The 25,601-nt window shown below is 46.1% G+C and overlaps 1 protein-coding gene across 2 annotated transcripts in view; it reads left to right on the top strand.

The window, feature by feature from the left end:
* Nucleotides 1-25,601, top strand: part of GLB1L (galactosidase beta 1 like) — a 194,939-nt gene that overhangs the window by 58,291 nt on the left and 111,047 nt on the right. For both annotated transcript variants that reach the window (XM_030208753.1, XM_030208752.1), the window contains exons 7-8: nucleotides 6,742-6,802; nucleotides 18,805-18,899. In XM_030208753.1, the coding sequence (XP_030064613.1) occupies nucleotides 6,742-6,802; nucleotides 18,805-18,899 (156 nt within the window). The remainder of the gene's footprint in view (nucleotides 1-6,741; nucleotides 6,803-18,804; nucleotides 18,900-25,601) is intronic.

The raw sequence follows: 25,601 nt of genomic DNA on the forward strand, positions 1-25,601 counted from the left end.
GTTTACATCCAATAATATAAACTTGAAATATCAGCAATAAAATAAAGGTAATCAAATTACAATAACCTAAACAGGTTAAATTATACTGGAAAAAATAGTTTACATTTGTCCCCAATAAGTGGATCAAGACACTAGGAAATTTAAATCTATATAATTAATCAAAAATAAAACGGGAGGGGCTATGAATGTCTACAGCCGACGTTAACAGCACTGTAATTAGGGAAGCAACACAGTTGGCGACTTAACATTTTCTTTAGATGAGATAAATTCTAACAATTTCAAAGGGGAAAAAAATATATAATTATTCATTTATAGTCAATTATGCTAATTAGGACAACAAGAGGAGCGTTCTCAGAGTTTTAATTTACATTTAATTTGTTTCTGAGAAGCAAACACTAAGTAAATTACAGATTACACCATATAATCTTAAGGCTCTTTATATTCATCTGATATCCCTAGTACCTTAAGAAGTTTGATTAAACAACTCTATAATACTAAGATGCAGACAGTAGTCCAGCAGCGAGAGGGGTGCTATCCAGTCTTTTGCACTGAGTGTCACATGTATGATTATCTCCCAATTGGTGAGAGGTGCTATGTGTGTGCTCAGTGCAAAGAGCTCCTAGCTCTCGGAGAACAAGTCCACTCTCTTGAGGCTAGAGTAGCAAACTTGGAGAATCTGAGGGAAACAGAGAGATACATAGAGGAGGCATTATAAAGGACATTATAGAGAAGTCCCACCTCTAGTCTGGCAGCCCCTGTGCTGCCTTAGAGGAGGGAGGTCCTTTCTGCTGCGGTTCTGAGCACTAAAAGGAAAAAGAACTGCTGGGAAGGAGTTGCAACTTTGGGTGGGAGGGGGATGGGCTGGCTGCGGTTTTGAAGTGGGGGCGGGCCATGGGGCATGGTGGAGCCCAAGGAGGTTAGATTGAGAACAAGAGACCTGTGTGAAATGAAAATGTGATTTCTTGTGGCCAGAGGAAATTGGAGAGTCTTGGGATAGGAGGTAGTCCTATTGTGGATTAAAAACTGGTTAAAAGATAGAAAATAGAGAGTAGGGTTAAATGGTCAGTATTCTCAATAGAGAAGGGTAGATAGTGGGGTTTTACAGGGGTCTGTGCTGGGACCACTGCTTTTTAACATATTTATAAATGATCTAGATATGGGAGTAACTAGTGAGGTAATAAAATTTGCTAACGACACAAAGTTATTCAAAGTTGATAAATCGCAAGAGTATTGTGAAAAATTACAAGAGGACCTTATGAGACTGGGCATCCAAATGGCAGATGATGTTTTAATTTGAGCAAGTGCAAAGTGATGCATGTGGGAAAGAGGAACCTGAACTAAAGCTACCTGATGGAAGTTTCCACATTAGGATTCACCGACCAGGAAAAGGATCTAGGTGTCATCGTTGATGATACGTTGAAACCTTCTGCTCAGTGTGTTGCTGCGGCTAAGAAAGCAAATAGGTATTATTAGGAAAGGAATGGAAAACAAAAATGAGGACGTTATAATGCCTTTGTATTGCTCCATGGTGCAACCACACCTTGAATACTGTGTGCAATTCTGGTCACAGCATCTCAAAAAAGATATAGAGGGGCATAATCGAACGCGAACGCCCATCTCCGTGGGCGTCTATCTCCGAGAACGGGTACGTGAAGGGCCGCGCGGGACAGACCGTATTTTTTTAAAAAATGGGCGTCCATCTTTTTTTTCGATAATACGGTTTATGCCAGGCTAATGCATCGGATTTGTGTGGATTTGAGCTGGGCGGTTTTGTTTTTCAGCCGTAATGGAAACCGAAGGTGCCCAGCTCAAAAACGAACAAATCCAAGGCATTTGGTCATGGGAGGGGCCAGGATTTGTAGTGCACTGGTCCCCCTCACATGCCAGGACACCAACCGGGCACCCTAGGGGGTACTTGTAACAAGTAAAAAAAAAGTTATAGACCTCCCAAGTCCATAGCTCCCTTCCCTTGGGTGCTGAGCCCCCCCAAATTCCCCCCAAACCCACTGCCCACAACTCTACACCATTACCATAGCACTACCATACCTCCCCCACCCTCCTCCGCACTCTCTTGCTCCTTCTCCTGCTATCCGCGGGAGACATCAATCCCAACCCAGGTCCCCCACACCTGTCCTCGTCCTCGTCTCATCCCTGCAAACGTTTCCGAGATGTCTCCAATCTCATCTCTATTCCCCTCCTCCCCCCTCCTCCCTCCTCTTCTCATGTGCCCTGTGGAATGCCCGCTCGGTCTGCAACAAACTTTCCTTCACCCATGATCTCTTCATCTCCCGTTCCCTTCAACTGCTCGCCCTAACTGAAACCTGGCTCACCCCTGATGACTCTGCCTCAGTCGCGGCCCTATGTCATGGAGGTTATCTTTTCTCCCATTCTCCCCGCCCAGTTGGCAGCGGTGGCGGCGTCGGGTTACTACTCTCGCCCTCCTGCAGTTTTCAACCTCTCCTCCTATCGCAGTCTTACTGCTTCTCGTCCTTTGAAGTTCACTCCATCCGTCTATTCTACCCGCTGCCACTCAGAGTTGCAGTCATTTACCGCCCCCCTGATAAGTCCCTCTCTTCCTTCCTTACCGACTTTGATGCCTGGCTCTCCGTCTTTCTTGAGCCCTCATCCCCATCCCTCATTCTTGGAGACTTTAACATACACACTGATAACCTATCCAACTCATACGCTTCTCAGTTCCTCACTCTAACCTCCTTCAACCTCCAACTGAGCTCCACCACCCCTACTCACCAATCTGGCCACTGTCTTGACCTTGTCCTCTCCTCTACCTGCTCACCCTCCAGTTTCTGCGCCTCAGCTCTTCCTCTCTCTGACCATCACCTTCACACTTCATCACCCTCCCCCTCAGTCCTGCCCAACACTAACCACTACTTCCAGGAATCTCCAGGCTGTCGATCCTCCCACCTTATCCTCTAGTATCTCTAATCTCCTCCCTTCCATCATGTCCTCCGAGTCTGTTGACCAGGCTGTCTCCACTTACAATGCCACTCTCTCCTCTGCTCTGGACACCCTTGCACCATCCATCTCCTGTCCCACAAGGCGTACTAATCCCCAGCCCTGGCTGACCCCTTGCACCCGATACCTTCGCTCTTGTGCCCGATCGGCTGAACGCCTCTGGAGGAAATCTCGCACCCATACTGATTTCATTCACTATAAATTCATGCTATCCTTCTTCCAGTCCTCCCTATTCCTCGCCAAACAGGACTATTACACCTCTAACCCTCGTCGTCTCTTCGCCACCCTTAACTCCCTCCTCAAAGTGCCCTCCGCTTCCACCCCCCTTCACTCTCTCCTCAATCACTGGCTGACTACTTCCGCGACAAGGTGCAGAAGATCAACCTCGAATTCACCACCAAACCATCTCCTCTTCTTCACCCTATAACCCACTCCCTCAACCAACCAATCCAGGCCTCCTCCTCCTCTTTTCCTGATATCACCGAAGAGGAAACCGCCCATCTTCTTTCCTCCTCGAAGTGCACCACCTGGTCTTCTGACCCCATCCCTACCAACTTACTTAACACCATCTCTCCTACTGTCACCCCCACCATCTGCCAAATCCTCAACCTCTCTCTCTCCACGGCAACTGTCCCTGACACCTTCAAGCATGCTGTAGTCACACCACTCCTCAAAAAACCATCACTTGACCCTACCTGTCCCTCCAACTAATGCCCCATTTCTCTCCTACCCTTCCTCTCCAAGATACTTGAACGCACCGTTCACAGCCGTTGCCTTGATTTTCTCTCCTCTCATGCCATCCTCGATCCGCTTCAATCCGGCTTTCGCCCCCTTCACTCAACAGAAACGGCACTATCTGAAGTCTGCAATGACCTGTTCCTTGCCAAATCCAAAGGTCATTACTCCATTCTCACCCTCCTCGACCTCTCCGCCGCTTTTGACACTGTCAATCACAACTTACTTCTTGACACACTGTCCTCTTTTGGGTTCCAGGGCTCTGTCCTCTCCTGGTTCTCCTCTTATCTCTCCCATCGTACCTTCAGAGTACACTGTCATGGATCGTCCTCCACCTCTATCCCGCTCTCTGTTGGAGTTCCTCAGGGATCTGTCATTGGACCCCTTCTTTTTTCAATCTACTCCTCCTCCCTGGGCTCCCTGATCTCATCGCATGGTTTCCATTATCATCTTTATGCTGATGACACCCAGCTTTATCTCTCCACACCAGACATCACTGCGGAAAACCAGGCCAAAGTATCGGCCTGCGTATCCGACATTGCTGCCTGGATGTCCAACCGCCACCTGAAACTGAACATGGCCAAGACCGAACTTATTGTCTTCCCACCCAAACCCACTTCTCCTCTCCCTCCACTCTCTATCTCAGTTGATAACACCCTCATCGTCCCCGTCTTATCTGCCTGCAACCTCGGTGTCATCTTCGAATCCGCCCTCTCCTTCTCTGCGCGTATCCAGCAGATAGCCAAGACCTGTCGCTTCTTCCTCTATAACATTAGCAAAATTCACCCTTTCCTCTCTGAGCACACCACCCGAACTCTCATCCACTCTCTCATTACCTCTCGCCTTGACTACTGCAACCTACTCCTCACTGGCCTCCCACTCAGCCATCTATCCCCCTTTCAGTCCGTCCAGAACTCTGCTGCCCGTCTTATCTTCCGCCTCGACTGATATACTCATATCACCCCTCTCCTCAAGTCACTTCACTGGCTTCCGATCAGGTACCGCATACAGTTCAAGCTTCTCCTACTCACCTACAAATGCACTCGATCTGCAGCCCCTCCTTACCTCTCTACCCTCATCTCCCTACCCGTAACCTCCGCTCCCGACAAATCCCTCCTTTCAGTACCCTTCTCCACCACTGCCAACTCCAGGCTCCGCCCTTTCTGCCTCTCCTCACCCCATGCTTGGCACAAACTCCCTGAGCCCATACACCAGGCCCCCTCCCTGCCCATCTTCCTTGCTCAAAGCCCACCTCTTCAATGTCGCTTTCGGCACCTAACCACCATACCTCTACTCAGGAAATCTAGACTGCACCAACTTGACATTTCGTCCTTTAGATTGTAAGCTCCTTTGAGCAGGGACCGTCCTTCTTTGTTAATTTGTACAGCGCTGCGTAACCCTAGTAGCGCTCTAGAAATGTTAAGTAGTAGTAGTACTTATGGCTGAAGGGGGCACCTAGATGTGGGTTCAGTGGGTTTTGGGGCGGTTTGGAGCGCTCCCATTTACCACCACAAGTGTAGCAGGTAGGGGGGGTGGGCCTGGGTCCACCTGGGTGAAGTCCACTGCACCCACTAACAACTGCTCAAGGGACCCGCATACATGGAGCTGGGTATGGTGGGAGGGGGTTAGTGACTACTGGGGGAGTCAGGGGTGGTCATCCCCGATTCCCTCCGGTGGTCATCTGGTCATTTAGGGCAGTTTTTTGGGACTTGTTCGTGAAAAAAAAAAGGGTCCAAAAAAAGTGACCCAAATTTGCGGTAAAAACGCCTTTTTTTTTGATTATCGGCCGAGGCCGCCCATCTCTCCTCGGCCGATAAACACGCCCCAGTCTCGCCTTCACCACGCCTCGGACACGCCTCCGTCAACTTTGTTCGTTCCCACGAAGGAGTGCAGGTGAAGACGCCCAAAATCGGCTTTCGATTATACCGATTTGGGCGCTTTTGCGAGATGGGCACCCATCTCCCGATTTGGGTCGAAATATGGGCGCCCATCAGTTTCGAAAATAAGGCTGATAGTGGAATTAGAAAAGGTACAGAGAAGGGTGATGAAAATGATAAAGGGGATGGGACAACTTCCCTATGAGGAAAGGCTGAAACGGCTTGGACTTTTCAGCTTGGAGAAAAGACAGCTGAGGGGAGATATGAGAGGTCTAAAATAATGAGTGGAGTGGAACAGGTAGACGTGAATCGCTTTTTTACTCTTTCCAAAAATGCTAGGACTTGGGGGCACGCAATGAAGCTACAAAGTAGTAAATTTAAAACAAATCAGAGAAAATATTTATTCACTCGACGTGTAATTAAACTGTGGTATTCGTTGCCAAAGAATGTGGTAAAAGCAGTTTTGCGGGGTTTAAAAAAGGTTTTCCTAAAAGAAAAGTCTATAAGCAATTATTAAAATGGACTTGGGAAAATCCAGTTCTTTTTTTATAGGATAAGCAGCATAAAATGTATTGTACTGTTTTGGGATCTTGCCAGGTACTTGTGACCTAGATTGGCCACTGTTTGAAACAAGATATTGGGCTTGATGGACCTTAGGTCTGTCCTAATAAGGCAACACATGTATTTATGGGAAGATTAGGGTGGTGACGGAGCTCACGGTGTGCACGTTCCAGCTGAAGGCTGCACAGTGCCCTTATAGAGCAGAGCCCACAAGTCTTTAGGCTCTGTCTGTATCGGTTGGTCAACGGGTATAACCCACTTGTTCTGGTCTGGTAGAACTAAAGGAAAGAAAATTATTAGGTAAGACATAATTTCTCCTTTTTGACGTGGCCTCGGGACTGCGTCTGGCTGGGCAGAACTGACACATTTATACCATCTATGTTTTGAGTTTCTTGTTTGATAATCTGTAATTCTTCTTGTAATCTGGATTCTTAATCTGTAGTTAGATTTCATTGTAAACTGCTTTTGTGGTGGTTTTTGCAAAAGGCAGTATAGCAAGTTTTAAGTATTAATAAAAACAAGCATTTTGTTTCCCTTATTGACTTGTTTCTCTATCTGCAACATTTGTATATTTTATTCTGTTCTCTTCCAAAAGGGTGGTCTTCCTGCTTGGCTCCTACAGAACCAAAATATTATTCTACGATCCTCAGATTCTGGTAAGGTTCTTGCTTGTCCTTTTCTCTCAAGAGGTTTCCACCTTTGGTAGTATTCCACTTCATAGATCCATGTACCTTTTGAAGGTTTACACCCAGCCGGCCCTTATCCCTCTAGAGACTCAATATCTATTAAAATAGTATAAGAAATCATTGGGGACTCTTTTTATTGAAGTACATAATGATACCAGTGCATTCAGTCATTATACACTCTGGTGCACAATTAGCACAAGTTGTATGATGAGAAATGTTCATATGCAAAGCAGCTCATTACTATGCAAATGGAATTGCATGGCTTTTGGTAGATCTCACAAGCTACGTTTTTCTATAGAAAGTTTACGGCTTAGTAAATCCTATGGTAAATTTTCTTTGGTTAAAATAGCATGAGAATACACTATAATATTTCAGCTTAGTAACTCAGGTTCCCAAAATGCTGTTTGGAAGTCCCTAAATGGTCATAAGGTGCTAAGAAGCACACAGTATGAATTTTTTTCTTCCTTTGTCAGAATAACAGGCCTTGTACGCAAGGAGTGTTAACAAATTTCAATGTTTCACTTGATTTACTTAGGAAAGCAGTCTTCAAAACCATTTACTTTGGCAAATTGTCCTTCCTTAATTTGACTGAGTGTATGTGCAGCATTTCATAATACGTGCACTTATAGCCTAATTGGGGAGAGGCATTCCTGGGTGTGTGTTTTGGATGGGTTCTAGAAATAATGAACACAAATTTGAAGTTTTATATCCACTTGCATTTTTTTCTTTCAGAATTTTGCCAATGCTAAAAGCAAGCACAACGATGCATGGCTAGTTTGAACATGTAGTAGTTTTCAAAGGGTTTAGTTTACCCATATGTTCTTTGTGAAATACAGTTCAAGGTTTATAAGTAAAAAAATACCTATGGATTTTGCACTAAAATTAACTGTCCATATCGACAAACTACTGACTCAATTCACCAAAATACAGCACTTAGAAAATATTTCAGGAGAAAGATATTTAACACCTCTGCTGAATACAAGAAATCCTATCATGAGAACATAAGAAAATAAGATTTGCCATACTAGGCCCATATAGCCCAGTATCTTGTTTTTAACAGTAGTCAACTTGGGTCACAAGTACCTGGCAGAATCCCAAAGGTAGCAAGATTCCATGCTACCTACTCCCAGAGATGAGCAGTGCTTTTCCCAAGTCCACCTTAATAGTGGTTTATGGCGTTCACCTCCAGGATCCCCAGTCACTCCTGCCCATGCTGGCTCCAATTACATTACATTACACTAGGGTCTTATAACCCGCAAAAGTTCAGTTTGGGTAACATTAAATAGAAACTGAAGCATTCTTAGGAAATTACAGTATCAAAAATATATCAAATAAGCAATTTAATCATAACTCCAAATCCTAACATTTGCTAAATTGTTGATAGTCTTCTGCCCTTTTAACAAAAAGGGAGAGAAAATGTCAACATGATGCCACCTGATATACAAAAGAAGCTACAACATTCTCTTACATTTAACTCCTTGAACTGAGGAAGAGCTTAACGAATATTGATTTCTTTAGGTCTTAAAATGTTTTAATTTTAAAAAAGAAAAACAAACCATCAAATAAGCTGGGAGTTCTCCATGCAATGCCTTAAAAACTAGAACGGCCATCTTAAATTGAAACCTTGCTTCTAAAGGCAACCAAATGCAATTGTGAAAGATGAGGGGTAATCTCAAAATGGCTGCCACGAACCCCAGTCACTCCTCCCCATTCCAGCTCCAGTCTCAAAATGAGTGCTGCGACTCTTAGTGGCAGTCTCGCAGCAACCATTTTGACAGCAGAGATGGTATGGGTAAGGCAGGAGGAGAAGGAGAGCCTGCTCCTTTTGGGGAGAGGAGCGCTGCGGGGACAAAGCACAAAGTTTCGGTTTCAGTCCAAAACATACTAGCATTTTCGACCAAATCGAAACAAGGCCAAATACCAATTTTGGCCCGGTTTCAGCACCGAAACCAAAATTTGGTCGACCTCTACTTTTTTGAGATGCAACAACCAGAACTGTATATAGTTCTCAAGGTGAGGTCACATCATGCAGCAATACAGAGGCATTATAATAATATATGTTTTTTTTTTAAGTTTCTTAATATAGCATCCTTCAAACGATCAATCAGTGGTTTACAATTAATTGTAGTAGCTGGAAAGGAACTACAAAATTTTAATAGGACAACTGGTAAGGGGGGTGGGAGATTAGAGGATTAGATTGGAGGTCTACCCCAGTCACCAGAGCTGCTGCATTTCACCTGCAAGATCTAGGAATGTCAGGGGGGGAAGAAAGGTGTATCTTTAACATAGATTTGAACTTTGGGAAGGACAATTCACTGTGGAGTGAGATGGGACGAGCATTCCAGAGAGAAGAGGAAATCCAGAAAGTGGCAATGCATCTGGTTGATGCAGATTGGGAGTGGAAGACTGAGGAGATAGAGAGTTGGTGTTCTGATGCAGAATGAAGGGATCCGTTGGGAGTATAGGGTGTAATGGTTGATGCAAGGTAGGGCACTAAGTCAGTGTGGAGAGCATTGTGAAATTAAGAATTTTATGTTGTATTCTAAAGGGAACGGGAAGCCAATGATAAGGGTGAAATAGAGGGGCTACTTGATCAAACTGGTTGCTTGTGCTTATAACCAAGGGTGTAGCCAGACACCTAATTTTGGGTGGGCCTGAGCCCCCTATCTTTCGTTCCCCTCCCCCCAAGTGATTACCCCCATTTTGGGTGAACCCTCCTCCATCTTTGATTCCCCCCCCAGGCAAGCAGAGGTCTCTTAACTGCAGCCCCCTAACCCCCGTTTCCTTTTAACTCCTTTAGTTCATTGTCAGCTGTGAGCAGTGACTCGTACCTGCTGCTCACACTGGCCCCAAGCCTTCCCTAGTATGTAACTTCCTGTTCCTGCGAACAGAGGGAAAGCTCGGGGCCAGCATGAACAGTGGATATAAGTCACTGCTGGTGAAGAAATGAAGGATTTAATAGGTACCAGGGGGTTGGGGAGGATAAGAGACCCCGATCACCTGGGAGGGGAGGGAGAGATTCTGGGAGTCTTCAGCAGGTGGGGCTTGGGGATCCCTACCAGCCATATCACTGAGTTTAAAGTAGATGAGCCTGTGCTCACCTGTGGCTATGCCACTGAACCAAGTAGAGGTATTTTGGATCATTTGAGGATGTTTCATGATGTTAGAGTTAAGGCCGGCATAAATGGAATTAAGTAATCTGCTTGCTACTAAGGCATACAGAAACGTGATACAAGCTGACTTGTCTAAATAAGCACAGATTGAACAAATAAGTCGTAGGGCATGGAAACATGATTTGGAAATGGCAGAGACTTGAGTCTGAAAAGAAAGTTGATAGTCCAGGTAAATCCCTAGATACTGAAAGGAATCAACTAAGGTCCATGGTGTAAGTGAGAGGCAAAGCAGTCATCCAGTAATCCAAGATGCGATTGATTTTCTGGGGTTTAAGATGAGTTGGTGAGAATATAGCCAATCTGTGACAGAGTTGAGACAGGTATGAATATGGGAGAGGTATTGGTTGTAAGGTCCTGTGAGGAAACCAAAAGGATATCATCATCAGCATAGACGTATTCTGTATTCCTTTCCTTATAATTCCTAACATTCGGTTTACTTTCTTGGTCGCTGTCACACACTGAGCAGAAGATTTCAGTGTACTTTCCATGATGACACATAGATACTTTTCTTGGGTGCAAATTCCTAATCTGGAACCTTGTGTAGCTATAATTTGGGTTATTCTTCACAATGTGCATCATTTTCACTTACCCACATTAAATTTCATCTGCCATTTTGATGCCCAATCTTCTGGTTTTGCAAGACCCTTCTGTAATTTCTCCCAGCCTACGTATAATTTAACAATGTCGAATAAATTTGTATCCTCCTCAAATTTGATCATTTCACTTATTGTTCCCATTCCAGATCATTTATAAATGTTATAGTCCCAATAGCCTATAGTACTCCACTATTCACCTTCCTCCACTGAGAGAATTGTTCATTAACCCTATTCTCTGTTTTTCTATCTTTTAACCAGTTCTCACTCCACAATAGGACATTGTCTCCTATCCCTTGGCTTTGTAATTTCCTCAGGAATCTATCATGATGAACTTTGACAAAAGCTTTCTGACAATGTAGATAATCTATGTCAACTAGCTCACCTTGATCCATATATTTGTTCATCCCATCAAAATAAATGTAGCTGATTGGTGAGGCAAGACTTCCTTGGCTAATCCATGTTGACTCTGTCCTATTAAACCATGATTCCTTTAGAGGCTGACTGAATTTCGGTCGGGCCTGAAATCAGTGTTCAGGTTTTGGCTGAAAATGCAAGTGCATTTTCGGCTGAAACTGAAGTATCCTCTCCCAGCCACCAGATTTGAGTCCTCCTGGCCCTGGACCCCCTGACCCAGGTGGGTCTTGCTAGGTTACTGCCACAGCTACTCCCCCTTCCCCCTCCCCCCGGAGAGAGCAGGTCTCACAAATTCGCTGCCACCACTACTTCCCCTCCTGCAGAGAACAGGTCCCAAATAAGCCAGGCTGGGGTGCCCCCCCCCCCCCCCCAGAAGAGAACAGGTGCTGCTGAGTTGGTCCCCCAACCACCCAGAGGCCCTCCTCTGGCCTACCTCTAACTGCCTGGTGGTCTAGTGGCCTCTTTGAGGCAGGAGCTATTCTAGTTGCTCTTTTCCCCGCCTGTTCCTCCATAAAAATGGCTGCACAGAGTTTCTGCAGCAGCTTTGCGAAACTTCACATCTATTTTTATGGAGGACTTGGTGGGAGCACAAACAACTGGGATAGCTCCTGCCCCGAACAGGCCACTAGACTACCAGGGCAGTTAAAGGTAGGCCTGAGGAGGGCTTTTGTGTGGTACCTGCTCTCTTACAGTGGGGTGGGGTGGCTGTCAGGACCTGGTTTTTATGGAGGAGGGGTAGTGGTGGCAACAGCCCAGGAAAACCTGTTCTTTGCTGGGGTAGGGAGAGGAGTGCCGTTTTTTCTTTCATTTTTGGCCAAAACAGATTAGCAGAGTCCAGCTACTGATTTGGTTTCAGTTGAAACCGAGAATACCAGTTCCATTTGGCCTCTAATTTCCTTTTCTTCTAGACCAGACCAGTCTAGACAAGTGGGTTATATTCGCTGACAAGCGGATGGAGACAGAAAAAAAGTAGTTCTGAGTGATTCACCCTTTGAGTATCATCTTTTCTCCAAGCGACTGGTGGACAGACTGTACAGCTCCTCCTTTGTTCTTCTCTGTTGACTTCTGACCCGAGTGCTTCTCCATGTCAATTGAGCAGGGGCTTACTGCTGGGCAGAGAGTGTTCATTTTATTTCACTGAAGATTATATTAGAGCTTGGGATGACACTTGATGGTGCCAGGTGCCAAGTCCCCTCATTTCCCAAGTGAAACTTGGTGGTGCTGGGTTGCCCCCCACCCCCCCTTTCATTCCTTTTTTCTTGCTACTTCTAAAAGTCAAATGAGGCTAAACCTTGTATGTGTGATAAAAATTGCATACTTGTCAGGCGGTAGTCTCTCTTTTTCATTCCCTGCTCAAGTGAGTTTATTGCTGAGGTAAGTTATGCTTTTCATCATTGACTGCTTTGTGCTGTTGTTTTTTTCTGGTTATATTAGGTGTTTTCAGGAGTTGCCTTTTAGGAAGCTAGGAGTTTCTGTGACTTTTACCAGATATTTCTTTTCCACTAGATTCCAACCATCTTCATTGCTGGGAAGCCTTTTCCAACCTCACCTTTTATACTTTTATAAACCTCAGGAGGTTTATAGTAGTGGTTCTGAATGCCTGCTTTCTGGGCTCTTTTTACCAGTTTTTCTTTGATCCAAAAGTTTTTTTCATACTGCTTTTTTTCTTTCTTGTAACAGGTGCTAAAGATGGAGCTGGTGTTTCAAGATGGCTGCCAGGGGATCACGGACTGGGAAACAGCTGTAGAACCTGTTAAGGATTAGCTCATGTTTCCTCAGCCCCAAGTGAACTATTCCCTGACAGCGTTGTAGGGGATATAGAGGAGGAGAGAATGGAGCTCAACGGCTTTCAGGGTAGACGCCGGTGCTTTTCGTTGGCTCCTGCATTGAGAGCAGCGTTTTTCAGCCTACATAGCTTCAGCTATGAATATGGGTATAGAGGTGCTCTTACAATGGGGTTCTTAAAAATGTCCTGGTTTGAGCTCTGCTGGTACCTCTCTTGTCCTCTATGTGTGGTCGCTGCCATTTCCTTCAGTCGCTTGTTATTTCAGCTTCAAGGGGTGCTTTCTTTTGACTGACTGAATAACTCCAATTTTAAAAAGGGTCTTTAATTCTGAGATCTTTGCTGCATCCATACCAGGTCCTCTTATGGAGCTGTAATAGTCTCTGTAATCTAGGGGTTTGAACACGTCATCTCTCTTCATTCTAACATACTAAGTTGTACTTTCAAATGTATGGAAGTCTGTTGTTCCTTATATTTTAGCTGCTTTTCTGGTCAAAATATCAGTTACCTTTCAGTCCTGAGTAATAGCAGTGATATGCTCTTATCTTATCAGTCCTCCTCATCACATGGTGCTGAGAGCTCCGGGGCATTGAGGGTCTTGAGCCTCTCAGCAAGTCACGGCTCGGCAGATGTTGAGGTTGTTGGGTCGCATGGCTTCCACAGTTTATATAGCACTCATGACACGCCTTCACATGAGATCAGCCCAATGGTCCCTAGCCTCCCAGTGGTACCTGGTTACGGGAGACCTGGAAGATGCTGATGACAGATGCTTCTCTCTTCGGATGGGGAGCTCATGTAGATGTGCTTCACACTCAGGGAGCATGGTCTTTCCAGGAAATAGGTATTCTGATCAATCTCCAGGAGCTTCGGGCAATCTGGAACACTCTAAAGGCTTTCAGAGATTGGTTGTCCAACCAAATTGTGCTCATTCAAACAGACAACCAGGTTGCAATGTATTACACCAACAAGCAGGGGGACACGGATCACACCCTCTGTGTAAGGAGGTCGTCCGGATGTGGTGCTGGGCTCGACAACGCTTGTCTGGCAGGCAAAAACAACAGTCTGGCCAACAGACTGAGCAGGGTTATACAGCCACACGAGTGGTCTCTCAATATGGGCACTGCCTGCAAGATCTTCCGAGAGTGGGGCACCCCCTTGGTGGAACTCTTTTCCACTCAACTGAATCACAAAGTCCTTCTGTTCTGCTTCAGGCCCATGACAGACTAGCATTAGATGCCTTCCTCCTTGTCACGTTTCCAAAGCAGGAACTAGGTTAGTGAGCCCTTGGGCCACTGCCGAGGATCGGCAGTGGCAGGCAAAACCACCCCACACCAGGAACAAAACAGAACTCAGATAGGAACGGCAAGACTTCACCTGCACTAGCCGCCCTTCCTCAGGAGTTGAGCCCCTGGCTGCAGGCGGCCGACAGGACTTACAGGACAGGGCAGGAACTGGAAGCTGCAAGCAGCCACTAAAACATGGAACAAACACTGACAAACACGAGACAGAACTGAAAGCTGCCAGGCAGCCACTGAACAAGAAACACATACAAACAGAAACTACACACAAAAGACAAACAAGGAACAAGACTAGGAAACAAGCAAACCCCAAGCCAAACTACACACAGACTAACCAGAAGCAGAAAAGAACTAGAATAAAAGCCAAACTAGGCAGAAGTGCAACAAGCACTAACAAACCAGGGCCTTAGGCGATGCAAAGGCAAAGCAGAGAGTTTCCAAATGGCTAATAAGCCCAGCAGCAGCTGAGATTCAGCTGCAGCAATCACCAGGCAGCTATAGGTGCTGTGCAGGCTTAAACAAGACAAGCAAGTCTGGCAGGCCGGAAGATCCGGACTGGGCTGAAGTCTGGAATGGGAAACAGCACACAGACAATCCAATGCAGCCACCAGGGGGCGAGATGACTGAGAGCCTGAAACCAGGGCACGACCGTGACACTTCTGCATTGGAGATCAAGCCTTCTGTATGCGTATCCTCCCATTTCTCTTATGGGGAAGACTCTGTTGAAACTCAAGCAAGACCACGGGATCATGATCTTAATCGTGCCTTACTGGCTTTGGCAGATCTGGTTCCCTGTTCTTCTGGAGCCGAAGAACCATGGAGATTGTAGTGTTTTCTGACCCTCACGTTCAGAATATTATTATTATTAATATTACATGTGTATAGCGCTACCAGACGCACGCAGCGCTGAACACCTGATACAAAGAGACAGTCTCTGCTCAAAAGAACTTACAATCTAAGTAATACAGTCTCTGGCCCTCACGGCCTGGATGTTGAGAGCCTAGAATTTGCTTCTCTCGGTCTGTCAGATGGTGACTCCCGAGTCTTATTGGCTTCCAGGAAAGATTCCACTAAGAGGTGTTATTCTTTCAAATTCAGGAGGTTTGCCATCTGGTGTGAGGGCAAGGTCCTAGATCCTCTTTACTGCCCTACACAGTCCCTGCTTGAATACCTTCTGCACCTTTCCGAGTCTGGTCTCAAGACCAACTCCATAAGGGTTCACCTCAGTGCAATTAGTGCTTATTATCCAGAGGGTAAGCCCATATCTGGACAGCCTCTAGTTGTTTGCTTCGCGAGAGGTTTGCTTTTGTCAAAGCCTCCTGTCAAACCTCTGCCTGTGTGATGGAACCTTGATGAGAGCTCCTTTTGAGACACTGACTTCCTGCTATCTGAAGTACTTGACCTGGAAGGTCATTTTCTTGGTGGCTGTTACTTCAGCTCATAGAATCAGTGAACTTTAGGCCTTAGTGGTGGATACACCTTATACTAAGAATATAAGAGTAGCCATACTGGGTCAGACCAGTGGTCCATCTAGCCCAGTATCCTGTTTTCCAAACAGTGGCCAAGCCAGGTCACAAGTACGTGGCATAAACACAAATTGTGGCAATACGCAATACTACAAATCCAAGGGCAAGCAGTTGCTTCCTATGTCTGTCTCAATAGCAGACTATGAACTTTTCCTCTAGGAATTTGTCCAAACTTTTATTAAACTAAGATACATACTACGTCAAAGAGTTCCAGAGCTTAACTATTCACTGAGTGATAAAATATTTCCTCCTTTTTGTTTAAAGTATTTCCAATTTAACTTCCTCGAGTGTCCCCTAGTCTTTGTACTTTTGGAACGAGTAAAAAATCAATTTACTTCTATTCGTTCTGCACCACTCAGGATTTTGTAGACCTCAATCATATCTCCCCTCATTGTCTTTTTTCCAAGCTGAAGAGCCCTAATCTCTTTAGCCTTTCCTCATACAAGAGGAATTCCATCCTTTTTATCATTTTGGTCACTCTTCTTTGAACTTTTTCTAATTCCGATATATCTTTTTTTGAGATTAGGCGACCAGAACTGAACGCAATACTTAAGATGCAGATGCACCATGGAGTGATACAAAGGCATTGTAGTATTTTTGGTTTTATTCGCCATCCCTTTCCTAATAATTCCTAGCATCCTGTTTGCTTTTTTTGGCCGCTGCCGCACACTGAGCAGAAGATTTCAGCATATTATCTACGACACCCAGATCTTTTTCTTGAGTTCTGACCCCCATGGTGGACCCTAGCATCAGGTAACTATGATTCGGATTATTCTTTCCAATGTGCATCACCTTGCATTTGTCCAAATTAAATTTCATCTGCCATTTGGACACCCAGTCTTCCAATTTCCTAAGGACGTCCTGCAATACTTCACAGTCTGCACTTGTTTTAACAACTTTGAATATTTATTTGTTGCATTTGTATCCCACATTCTCAGAGGACAAGCAGGCTGCTTGTTCTCACGACTGGGTTGACGTCCACGGCAGCCCCTTGAACCGGAAGAAAAATCTCGCAGGAGGTCCCGCACGTGGGTTACGCCCACCACGCATGCGCGGCCATCTTCCCGCCCGTGCGCGACCGCTCCCGCTCAGTTTTCTATTTTTCCACACTGGAGAGAAACCCAGTTTCGTCCCTCTCCGTGTCAGCCCCGGAAAACCGTTTCGCAGCATTTTCTTTTTTGTTAAAAAAAACCTTATCGTCGAGTGTTTTCTTTTTATTTCGCTTCGTCGCGTCCGATTTCTTTCTTTTGTTTGTGGTGTTGTACTTTTACCGCCACCATCGACGGTTTTGACTTCGCCGACGCAATTTTTCCATCGATGTCCTTGAAGGTCCCGAGCAGATTCAAAAAGTGTGGTCGGTGCGGCCGGCAGATCTCGCAGACCGATTCTCACACTTGGTGTCTCCAGTGCCTCGGTCCGGAGCATAATTCCAAGGCATGCACCTTGTGTCTCGGCTTGAAAAAGCGGACGCAGGTGGTGAAGCAAGTTCTTCGGGACCGTCTTTTCGGAACTTGCGCTGGCCCTTCAACTTCGACGGCTGGGACTTCGGTATCGGTACCGATGTCGAAGACTTCGACGCTGAGCATGGCATCGACCCCAGGAGTACAGGTTCCCTTGGCCCGACGACCTGCCAGCGATGGCGGCGGTGAACGGCCGAGTGGGCAATCCGCCTTGGCTGGTCCCGCTGCCCAGGGCCATCGGGAGCGAACCCTGTCAGATCCGACCCCCAGAGGGCGCGGGGACGCCATCTCCTCCTCGTCCATGCCACGGAGCGCCGATGACGGGCATCGGAAGAAGCTTACGAAGAAGCACTGTCATCGGTCGCCCACGGCGCATGGCACGGGCAGCTCAGGGACGTCGAGAGAAGATTCGATCCCTAAGAAGCACCCACGCCGGCAGGAGCGCTCCCCCTCTATTGAAGAGGTGTCGATGCGCAGGTCGTCGGGTACCCCGGTACCGTCTCCTGGACCCGGGCAGCTTTGAGCACCGACGCCCGCACTGGCTCCCCAGCCTCTCCCGACAGCGGCCCTAGACGAGTGTCTCCGAGCCATCCTCCCAGGTATCCTGGAGGGGCTGATGTGCCAGGCCCTGCTGGCACCGGGGGTGCTTGCGCCCACGGTGCCGTTGATGGAAGCGCTGGCTGGCTCTGGCTCTAGCCCTGTGATGCGGTCTTCGACACCGGCGTCTCGATCGCCACTCAGGTGGAATCCCCGTCGACGTCGATGGATGGAGCTTCGTCCCCGCCGGCAGGGGAGTCCACCTCTCGGCACCATCATCGAGGAGGAGGCCTCGTGGGGGGAGGAGGAGGATCCCAGATATTTCTCCTCCGAGGAGTCTGCGGGTCTTCCCTCCGACCCCACGCCTTCACCAGTGGTGATGGATAGTCGAGGACTTCGAGCATCTCAGCCCTCGGCTCATCCACGGTGACCACTGGGAAGGGAATGCTAATAGACATGTCCCGCCCTCGAGGAAATAGGAAGTTACATCAGAGGGCGGGACACAGTGAGGGAAGGGCCGACGACGAGGCGATTTTCTTCTTTTACAGCAGCGCTGCAGATGCGAGGCGCCACGCTGCACAGTGCCGGGTGGACGGAGTTGGTAGGCAGGTGGGGACTGTGTCGAGGGGGGGGGGGGGTGGACGGAGCTGGTAGGGACTCGCCAGCGGAGCACCCCCCCACCCGTTGACACCCTGGGCGGACTGCCCCCACCGCCCTGCCCTTGCTACGCCACTGGCTACAAGGCATACGCAGCGCTGTACACTCTGCACTTCTTTGCATTAAAGTTTAACTGATAGTACTGCCCCAGAAAACTTCAATTTAATATTAAAATGTAAATGTGCTTATATTCACCCTCATTCTCTACATGCTGGCATGTTTTGCCTTTTCAAGGTGTCATCAGGAGTTTAGCAGTTTGAGGTGAGCGGGTCTCACAGCAGTTAGCGTTCTCCTGATGACACCATGAAAAGTTAAACTGACAAGTCTGGTCAGCAGGAGGGACTGTCCTGAAGTTAACTGCATTTCTTTAACAATGCAGTAACACTTAAGTGCCATTGAATATTTAGTAAACTGTGTTTGCTGTTTATAAAATTGAATCCTTATTATCACTTCACTGTCCCCATTTGCAGATTAGTAAGGGAATTTCTTGACTTCATGAAGGAAAAATTAACATTCCTCTAATTACAGATTACCTAAGAGCAGTGGATTCCTGGCTTTCTCAACTGCTGCCTAGAATGAAACCAAGGCTGTACCAGAATGGGGGAAATATCATCAGTGTCCAAGTGAGTGAAAATAATGGGATTATTATCTGTCTGCAGAGTTTGGAAATACCTTGAGGGAATGCAGTGAGATCTGCATCAGGTACAGAGCAAGGAGACACCATGAGGAAGGGCAGTGAGTTCTCTGTTCACAAGCAGGATAAGGCAGTCACATATAGGTGATGTCATCACTTGACGGTACCAGCTTCGACTTGCTCCACATTGCTCAAAAAAGTCTTGAAGATCTTTCTGAGCATGTCCAGACTAGCCCCCCCACCAATGTGGTAACTGCTGCTGCTGCTGCTGCATCTGCCCCTCAGTCTATTACATCCACTCATTTCCATTACACAGAATTTTGCTTCACTTTACCATGCCTGAACAAAAGATATCTAAACTCAAGACTAAGGTCGAAGAAACCAACAAAAATCAGGATTTAAAAAAATGCCCCCAGTGCGGAAAAATTATGGCCCTCTCTGTCTCTCACCAGATTTGTATGTGCTGTCTAGGCCTGCTCAAAATGCAGTCACATGCCTCTTCATGCCTGAAAGAGGAGAAGTCACATCCTTTCTGAGCTCGCACACCACATTGCTGCTGCTAGTGCTGTACCTGCGCTGATGAGCCTCTCTCCAGCACATTGTTCAACAAGTGCAACAATCACCACCCCTGCCCAGACTTACCATCGGCCTCTCACTGTGCTTAACCGGACCCTCTGAACATGTATACCCTGTAGTAAAGGAGAAACGGGTGATATGATACAGACGTTCAAATATTTGAAAGATATTAATCCACAAACGAACCTTTTCTGGAGATGGGAAGGCGGTAGAACTAGAGGACATGAAATGAGATTGAAGAGGGGCAGACTCAAGCAAAATGCCAGGAAGTATTTTTTCACGGAGAGAGTGGTGGATGCTTGGAATGCCCTCCCGGGGGAGGTGGTGGCGATGAAAACGGTAACGGAATTCAAACATGCGTGGGATAAACAAAGGAATCCTGTTCAGAAGGAATGGATCTTCAGAAGCTTAGCGGAGATTGGATGGCAGAGCCGGTAGGGGGAGGCGTGGCTAGTGGTTGGGAGGCGGGGCTAATGCTGAGGGTGATTTCTACGGTCTGTGCCCTGAAAATGGCAGATACAAATCAAGGTCAGGTATACACAAAAAGTAGCACATATGAGTTTATCTTGTTGGGCAGACCGGATGGACCGTGCAGGTCTTTTTCTGCCGTCATCTACTATGTTACTATGTTCTCCCTCAGACAGCCACTCTCAACGCTCTTCGGCTCAACTAGCCCAGATTTCAGGCGCTGCAGAAGCTTCAGCAAGGAAATAAAGCAGTGTAGATATTCCTGCCTGTGCCTCAAAGCCCGATGCAAATGGCATCACTGCTCAAGCTTCACCTTTGACACTGCTTAAAGCCCCTCTCCTTCCTGGCACAGACACAACTGCCACTGCAGGGTGTCTAGCACTGACAAGCTGGGATACAGCACTACAGGCAGATCACAAAGCCAGCACAGGAACGGCACTGGTAGTGTAGGAGCCTGACATAGCACAAGCAGCTGGCATGGGCAAAGTACAAACTGCCACTCCACCAGTGCTGACTCTCTAGACATTGCCGCTCCACCTTTTAGGACACAAGACCCTTTCAAATTACACCTTCTTCCCCAATACTCACTCCTCAGCCTTCCAGCACTCACCAGCAGATCTCCACCACCTCCTTCACAGGAGCAACTCTACAATCTGCTGCATCAGCTAATACAAGGTATTTCACAGACAGTACATGCATCTGACCCATCACCTAATGAAAGACTCCAGAGAAAATTGTTCTATTGTGGATTAAAAACTGGTTAAAAGATAGAAAACAGAGAGTAGGGTTAAATGGTCAGTATTCTCGATGGAGAAAGGTAGTTAGTGGAGTTCCCCAGGGGTCTGTGCTGGGCCTGCTGCTTTTTAACATATTTATAAATGACCTAGAGATGGGAGTAACTAGTGAGTAATTAAATTTGCTGATGACACAAAGTTATTCAAAGTCGTTAAATCGCTGGAGGATTGTGAAAAACTACAAGATGACTTTACAAGACTGGGAGACTGGGCGTCTAAATGGCAGATGATGTTTAATGTGAGCAAGTGCAAAGTGATGCATGTGGGAAAGAGGAACCTGAATTATAGCTACATCATGCAAGATTCCACGTTAGGAGTCACGGACCAAGAAAGGGATCTAGGTGTCGTCGTTGATGATACGTTGAAACCTTCTGCTTAGTGTGCTGCTGCGGCTAAGAAAGCAAATAGAATGTTAGGTATTATTAGGAAAGGAATGGAAAACAAAAATGAGGATGTTATAATGCCTTTGTATCGTTCCATGGTGCAACCACACCTCGAATATTGTGATCAACTCTGGTCACCGCATCTCAAAAAAGATATAGTGGAATTAGAAAAGGTGCAGAGAAGGGTGACGAAAATGATAAAGGGGATGGGACGACTTCCCTATGAGGAAAGGCTAAAGCGGCTAGGGCTCTTCAGCTTGGAGAAAAGGCAGCTGAGGGGAGATATGATAGAGGTCTATAATATAATGAGTGGAGTTGAATGGGTAGATGTGAAGCGTCTGTTTACCCTTTCCAAAAATACTAGGACTAGGGGGCATGCGATGAAGCTACAATGTAGTAAATTTAAAACGAATCGGAGAAACTTTTTCTTCACTCAACATGTAATTAAACTCTGGAATTCGTTGCCAGAGAATGTGGTAAAGGCGGTTAGCTTAGTGGAGTTTAAAAAAGGTTTGGACGGCTTCCTAAAGGAAAAGTCCATAGACCATTATTAAATGGACTTGGGGAAAATCCACTATTTCTGGGATAAGCAGTATAAAATGTTTTGTACTTTTTGGGGATCTTGCCAGGTATTTGTGGCCTGGATTGGCCACTGTTGGAAACAGGATGCTGAGCTTGATGGACCTCTGGTCTTTCTCAATATGGCAATACTTATGTACTTATGCCCAGCTACCGTTTTGTTTCCCAATTACCGGTGTTGCCATCCAATCTCCGCTAAGATTCCATGGAACCATTCCTTCTAAACAGGATTCCTTTGTGTTTATCCCACACATGTTTGAATTCCATTACCGTTTTCATCTCCACCACCTCCCGTGAGAGGGCATTCCACATATCCACCACCCTCTCCGTGAAAAAATACTTCCTGACATTAGTCCTGAGTCAGCCAACCTTCAATCTCAAAACAAAGCACTCCTTTCATTATCAAGGAGCAAATATTTTGGTACGATATTCCAGTCCACATTAGGTGAATTTCCATCTATTTAGCTTTTTGAAAAGCCTTAAATACAATACAGTAATATAATACAATAAAATTTATATTCCTCTATTTTTCCACCAGGGATCTATGAGGATTACAATAAAAAAGAAAACTAGGCCTTCTCTAGGAGAAAAGATTACACTATATTCTTAATAAAATCAAAACTTTCAAACTATTTACTCTTATAAATACTATGGGCATCTTTTACAAAGGCGCACTACCGATTCTCGATGTGGCAAATGAGAGGATGCCCATTCAATTCCTATGGGCTTCCTCTCATTTGCCGTGCAGGAATTGCTAGCGTGGCTTTGTAAAAGAAGCCCTATGTAAAATAGGTTGAAAATAGATGAGCCTTCAACAGTTTACGAAATTTCAGATAGGATTCTAAGCTCCAGTGGAAGAGTATTCCAACATTACACTGCACGGTATACAAAACTAGTATCATAATAGGTCTTAAATCTAACATTTTTCATGGTTAGAAATTCCAATAAATGGTTGTCTTTAGATCTAAGAGAATAAGCCAAAAAATCAACTGCAAATAGTTCCACTATATAATTTGGAAGAAATCCATAAAACGACTTACGAATTAAAAATACCAAGTTTGAATTTACTTCTCGCCTCATTTGGAAGCCAGTGCAAGGCAGGACTCACATGGTCAAACCTACTCCCACCATACTTATCTGTACTCCATTTCTAGCATTAAATAATTTTGTACCTGCTATAATAATGACTTTAAATTGTAATTCATTTCTATTGTGATCTGCTTTTGAATCCTAACAGACATAAGATGGACTATAAATTATTGAATAGAATAGAGATTCATCTTCTATTTGAAGAGCAGATGAGTTTACTTTAGGAAGAGAAAATATTCCTGTTCAAGGTGTTGGCAAGGTCTTACTTTGGAGTATTCTATTCAGCTTTGGAGGCTATAGCACACTAAGTCCAAGAAAGCAAGAAGGCAAATGGGTTAAGGACTCTAAGATGAAGATAAAAAGAATCAGACTAGATGTATATAGCCTGTTGATAAATTTATTAAATGACTACAACACATAGACGATTAAAGCACAACGCACAACGGAAGAATCAAGATGGCATCTCTTGGTGAAGATGTGGTTTAAAGTCCTCTATAATTTTCCTCAGTAATGGGGAAAAATCATAAGGGGAAGACTAAGGATTTCCCTTCTGAATCCCAGCAAGCCCCCCCCCCCCCATTATCAGCAATCAACACAGAACTTTTTACCTCCGAGTCCTGTTTACTGTGGCATTTTGCCAAACATGGTGCTGTGTCAGGTCTTTTGAAGAATAAAGTTTTATCTTCTCATTTAGTCGTCCTCCTGTTATCTTTACAGAAGAGCTTTGCTGGCCACTCTTCTCATCTTTTCTGTACGTAGCATATTACGGTCGTCCGTTTCTGCAGTGTTTCTTTACTGTGCATCATTGTCCTAATGGTATTTAATTCCTTTCAGCACCACAGCTTCCTAAAATGCCCTTTAAAATGGGTAGTCCCCTACCTCCTGGTTCCCTGCTTCTCACCAATCTATTGTAACTAATCCTAGCTCTCCCTTCCCCCATACAAATTTTTGTAGACTATTCTGCCATGGCTGCAAGTAGTGGACCAGTATATAAATGAGAAGCTTGATAAAGAGAGCATTCAACATTGGGAGTATAGTCTTCCTTATAAGCATCTATCTGCCCCCACCAGTTCAAAGTAAGGGAGCTCCAAGCTCACATCTCATTAATTTTCTCAATCAGGTTCCCTATTTCTGCAGATAATTTTAACCCCAAATATCTAACACCCCCCCCCCCCGAAACTCATTAAAGGAAAAATCCCCTACCTACTCTTAGCGCTGTATGCCTACCTTCATGGGCTCTGTCTTCCCCACATTTAATTTATATTCTGAACACTTTGAATGTTTCACCAGCTCTTGCAGAAGGAACAGGTGTGATTGAATTGGATCCTGCATCACATAGTAACATAGTAGATGACGGCAGAAAAAGACCTGCACGGTCCATCTAGTCTACCCAACAAGAAAACTGACGGATCAGCCCCTGAATCTTGGCAATCCGAACGGGCGGCAGAAACACCAGGCCCCGCACCGTATCGAAACGAACCCCCAGATATTCTAGGGATTGGGACGGAACCAGATGACTCTTGACACTGTTCACCACCCAGCCGAGCGACTCCAAAACAGATACTACCTTCGCTGTTGCTTCCACACTCTCCTGATAGGATTTGGCTCGAATCAGCCAATCGTCGAGATATGGGTGAACCAATACTCCTTGCTGCCTCAAAGCCGCCGCCACTACCACCATAACCTTGGAAAAAGTACGCGGCGCCGTAGCCAGACCGAACGGCAGAGCACAAAACTGAAAGTGATGTCCTAGAACCGCAAAGCGAAGAAACCGGTGATGCGCCTTCCGAATGGGAATATGCAGATAAGCTTCCGTCAGATCCAGAGAAGTGAGAAATTCTCCCGACTGAACCGCTACTATGACCGACCGCAACGTTTCCATGCGAAACGAGGGAACCTTCAACGCCCCGTTGACTCGTTTTAGATCTAAAATAGGCCGGAAGGAATCCTCCTTTTTGGGAACCACAAAATAAATCGAATAACAACCGGTCCCTCTCTCTGCAACCGGCACCGGAACTACAGCCCCTAAATCTATCAACCGCTGGAGAGTCTGCCGAATTGCCCTGGCCTTGAGCCGAGAGCGGCATGGGGAGGCCACAAAGAAATCTGGCAGAAACTCTTCGAACTCCAAGGCGTACCCGTCTCGCACCACTTCGAGGACCCACTGGTCTGTCGTGATATGGGCCCACCTCTGATAAAACTGACTCAACCGAGCACCTACTCGCACCAGAGGCTGGACCCGCAAACCTTCATTGCGAAGCACGACCGGAGGACAGAGCTCCCCCCGAGACCTCACGTCCTCCTCGACGACCCCCACGAAAGGGCTGAGTACGCTGAAAATATCTGCCTCTAAACAGCGCACTAAACCTACCTGGCCTATAGCGCCGGGCATCCTTCAAACGAGCACGCCCTGACATACCGCGACCCCCTCCTCTAGGTCGCAATTCCGGCAACCGCGGAATCTTAGCCTCCCCAAGACCACGCACCAATTTATCCAACTCTTCTCCAAAAAGCATGGACCCTTTAAAGGGAAGCGAACACAACTTGGATTTAGAAGCCGCATCCGCAGTCCATCCACGAAGCCACAGGGCCCGACGAGCTCCAACCACCAAAGCCATATTCTTCGCCGATGCCCTCAACAAATCATAACTAGCATCTGCCAGAAAGGAAGATCCCATCTCCAACTTGGCTAACTCCTGCACCACGGCAGCCCTGTCCAGCGCGGGACCATCCAGAAGCTTTTCAGCCCAACGGAAACACGCCCGAGCCACTAGACCTCCACATAGAGCGGCTTGCAGAGAC

Source organism: Microcaecilia unicolor, chromosome 7 (genome assembly GCF_901765095.1).
Source record: "Microcaecilia unicolor chromosome 7, aMicUni1.1, whole genome shotgun sequence".
NCBI lineage: Eukaryota > Metazoa > Chordata > Amphibia > Gymnophiona > Siphonopidae > Microcaecilia > Microcaecilia unicolor.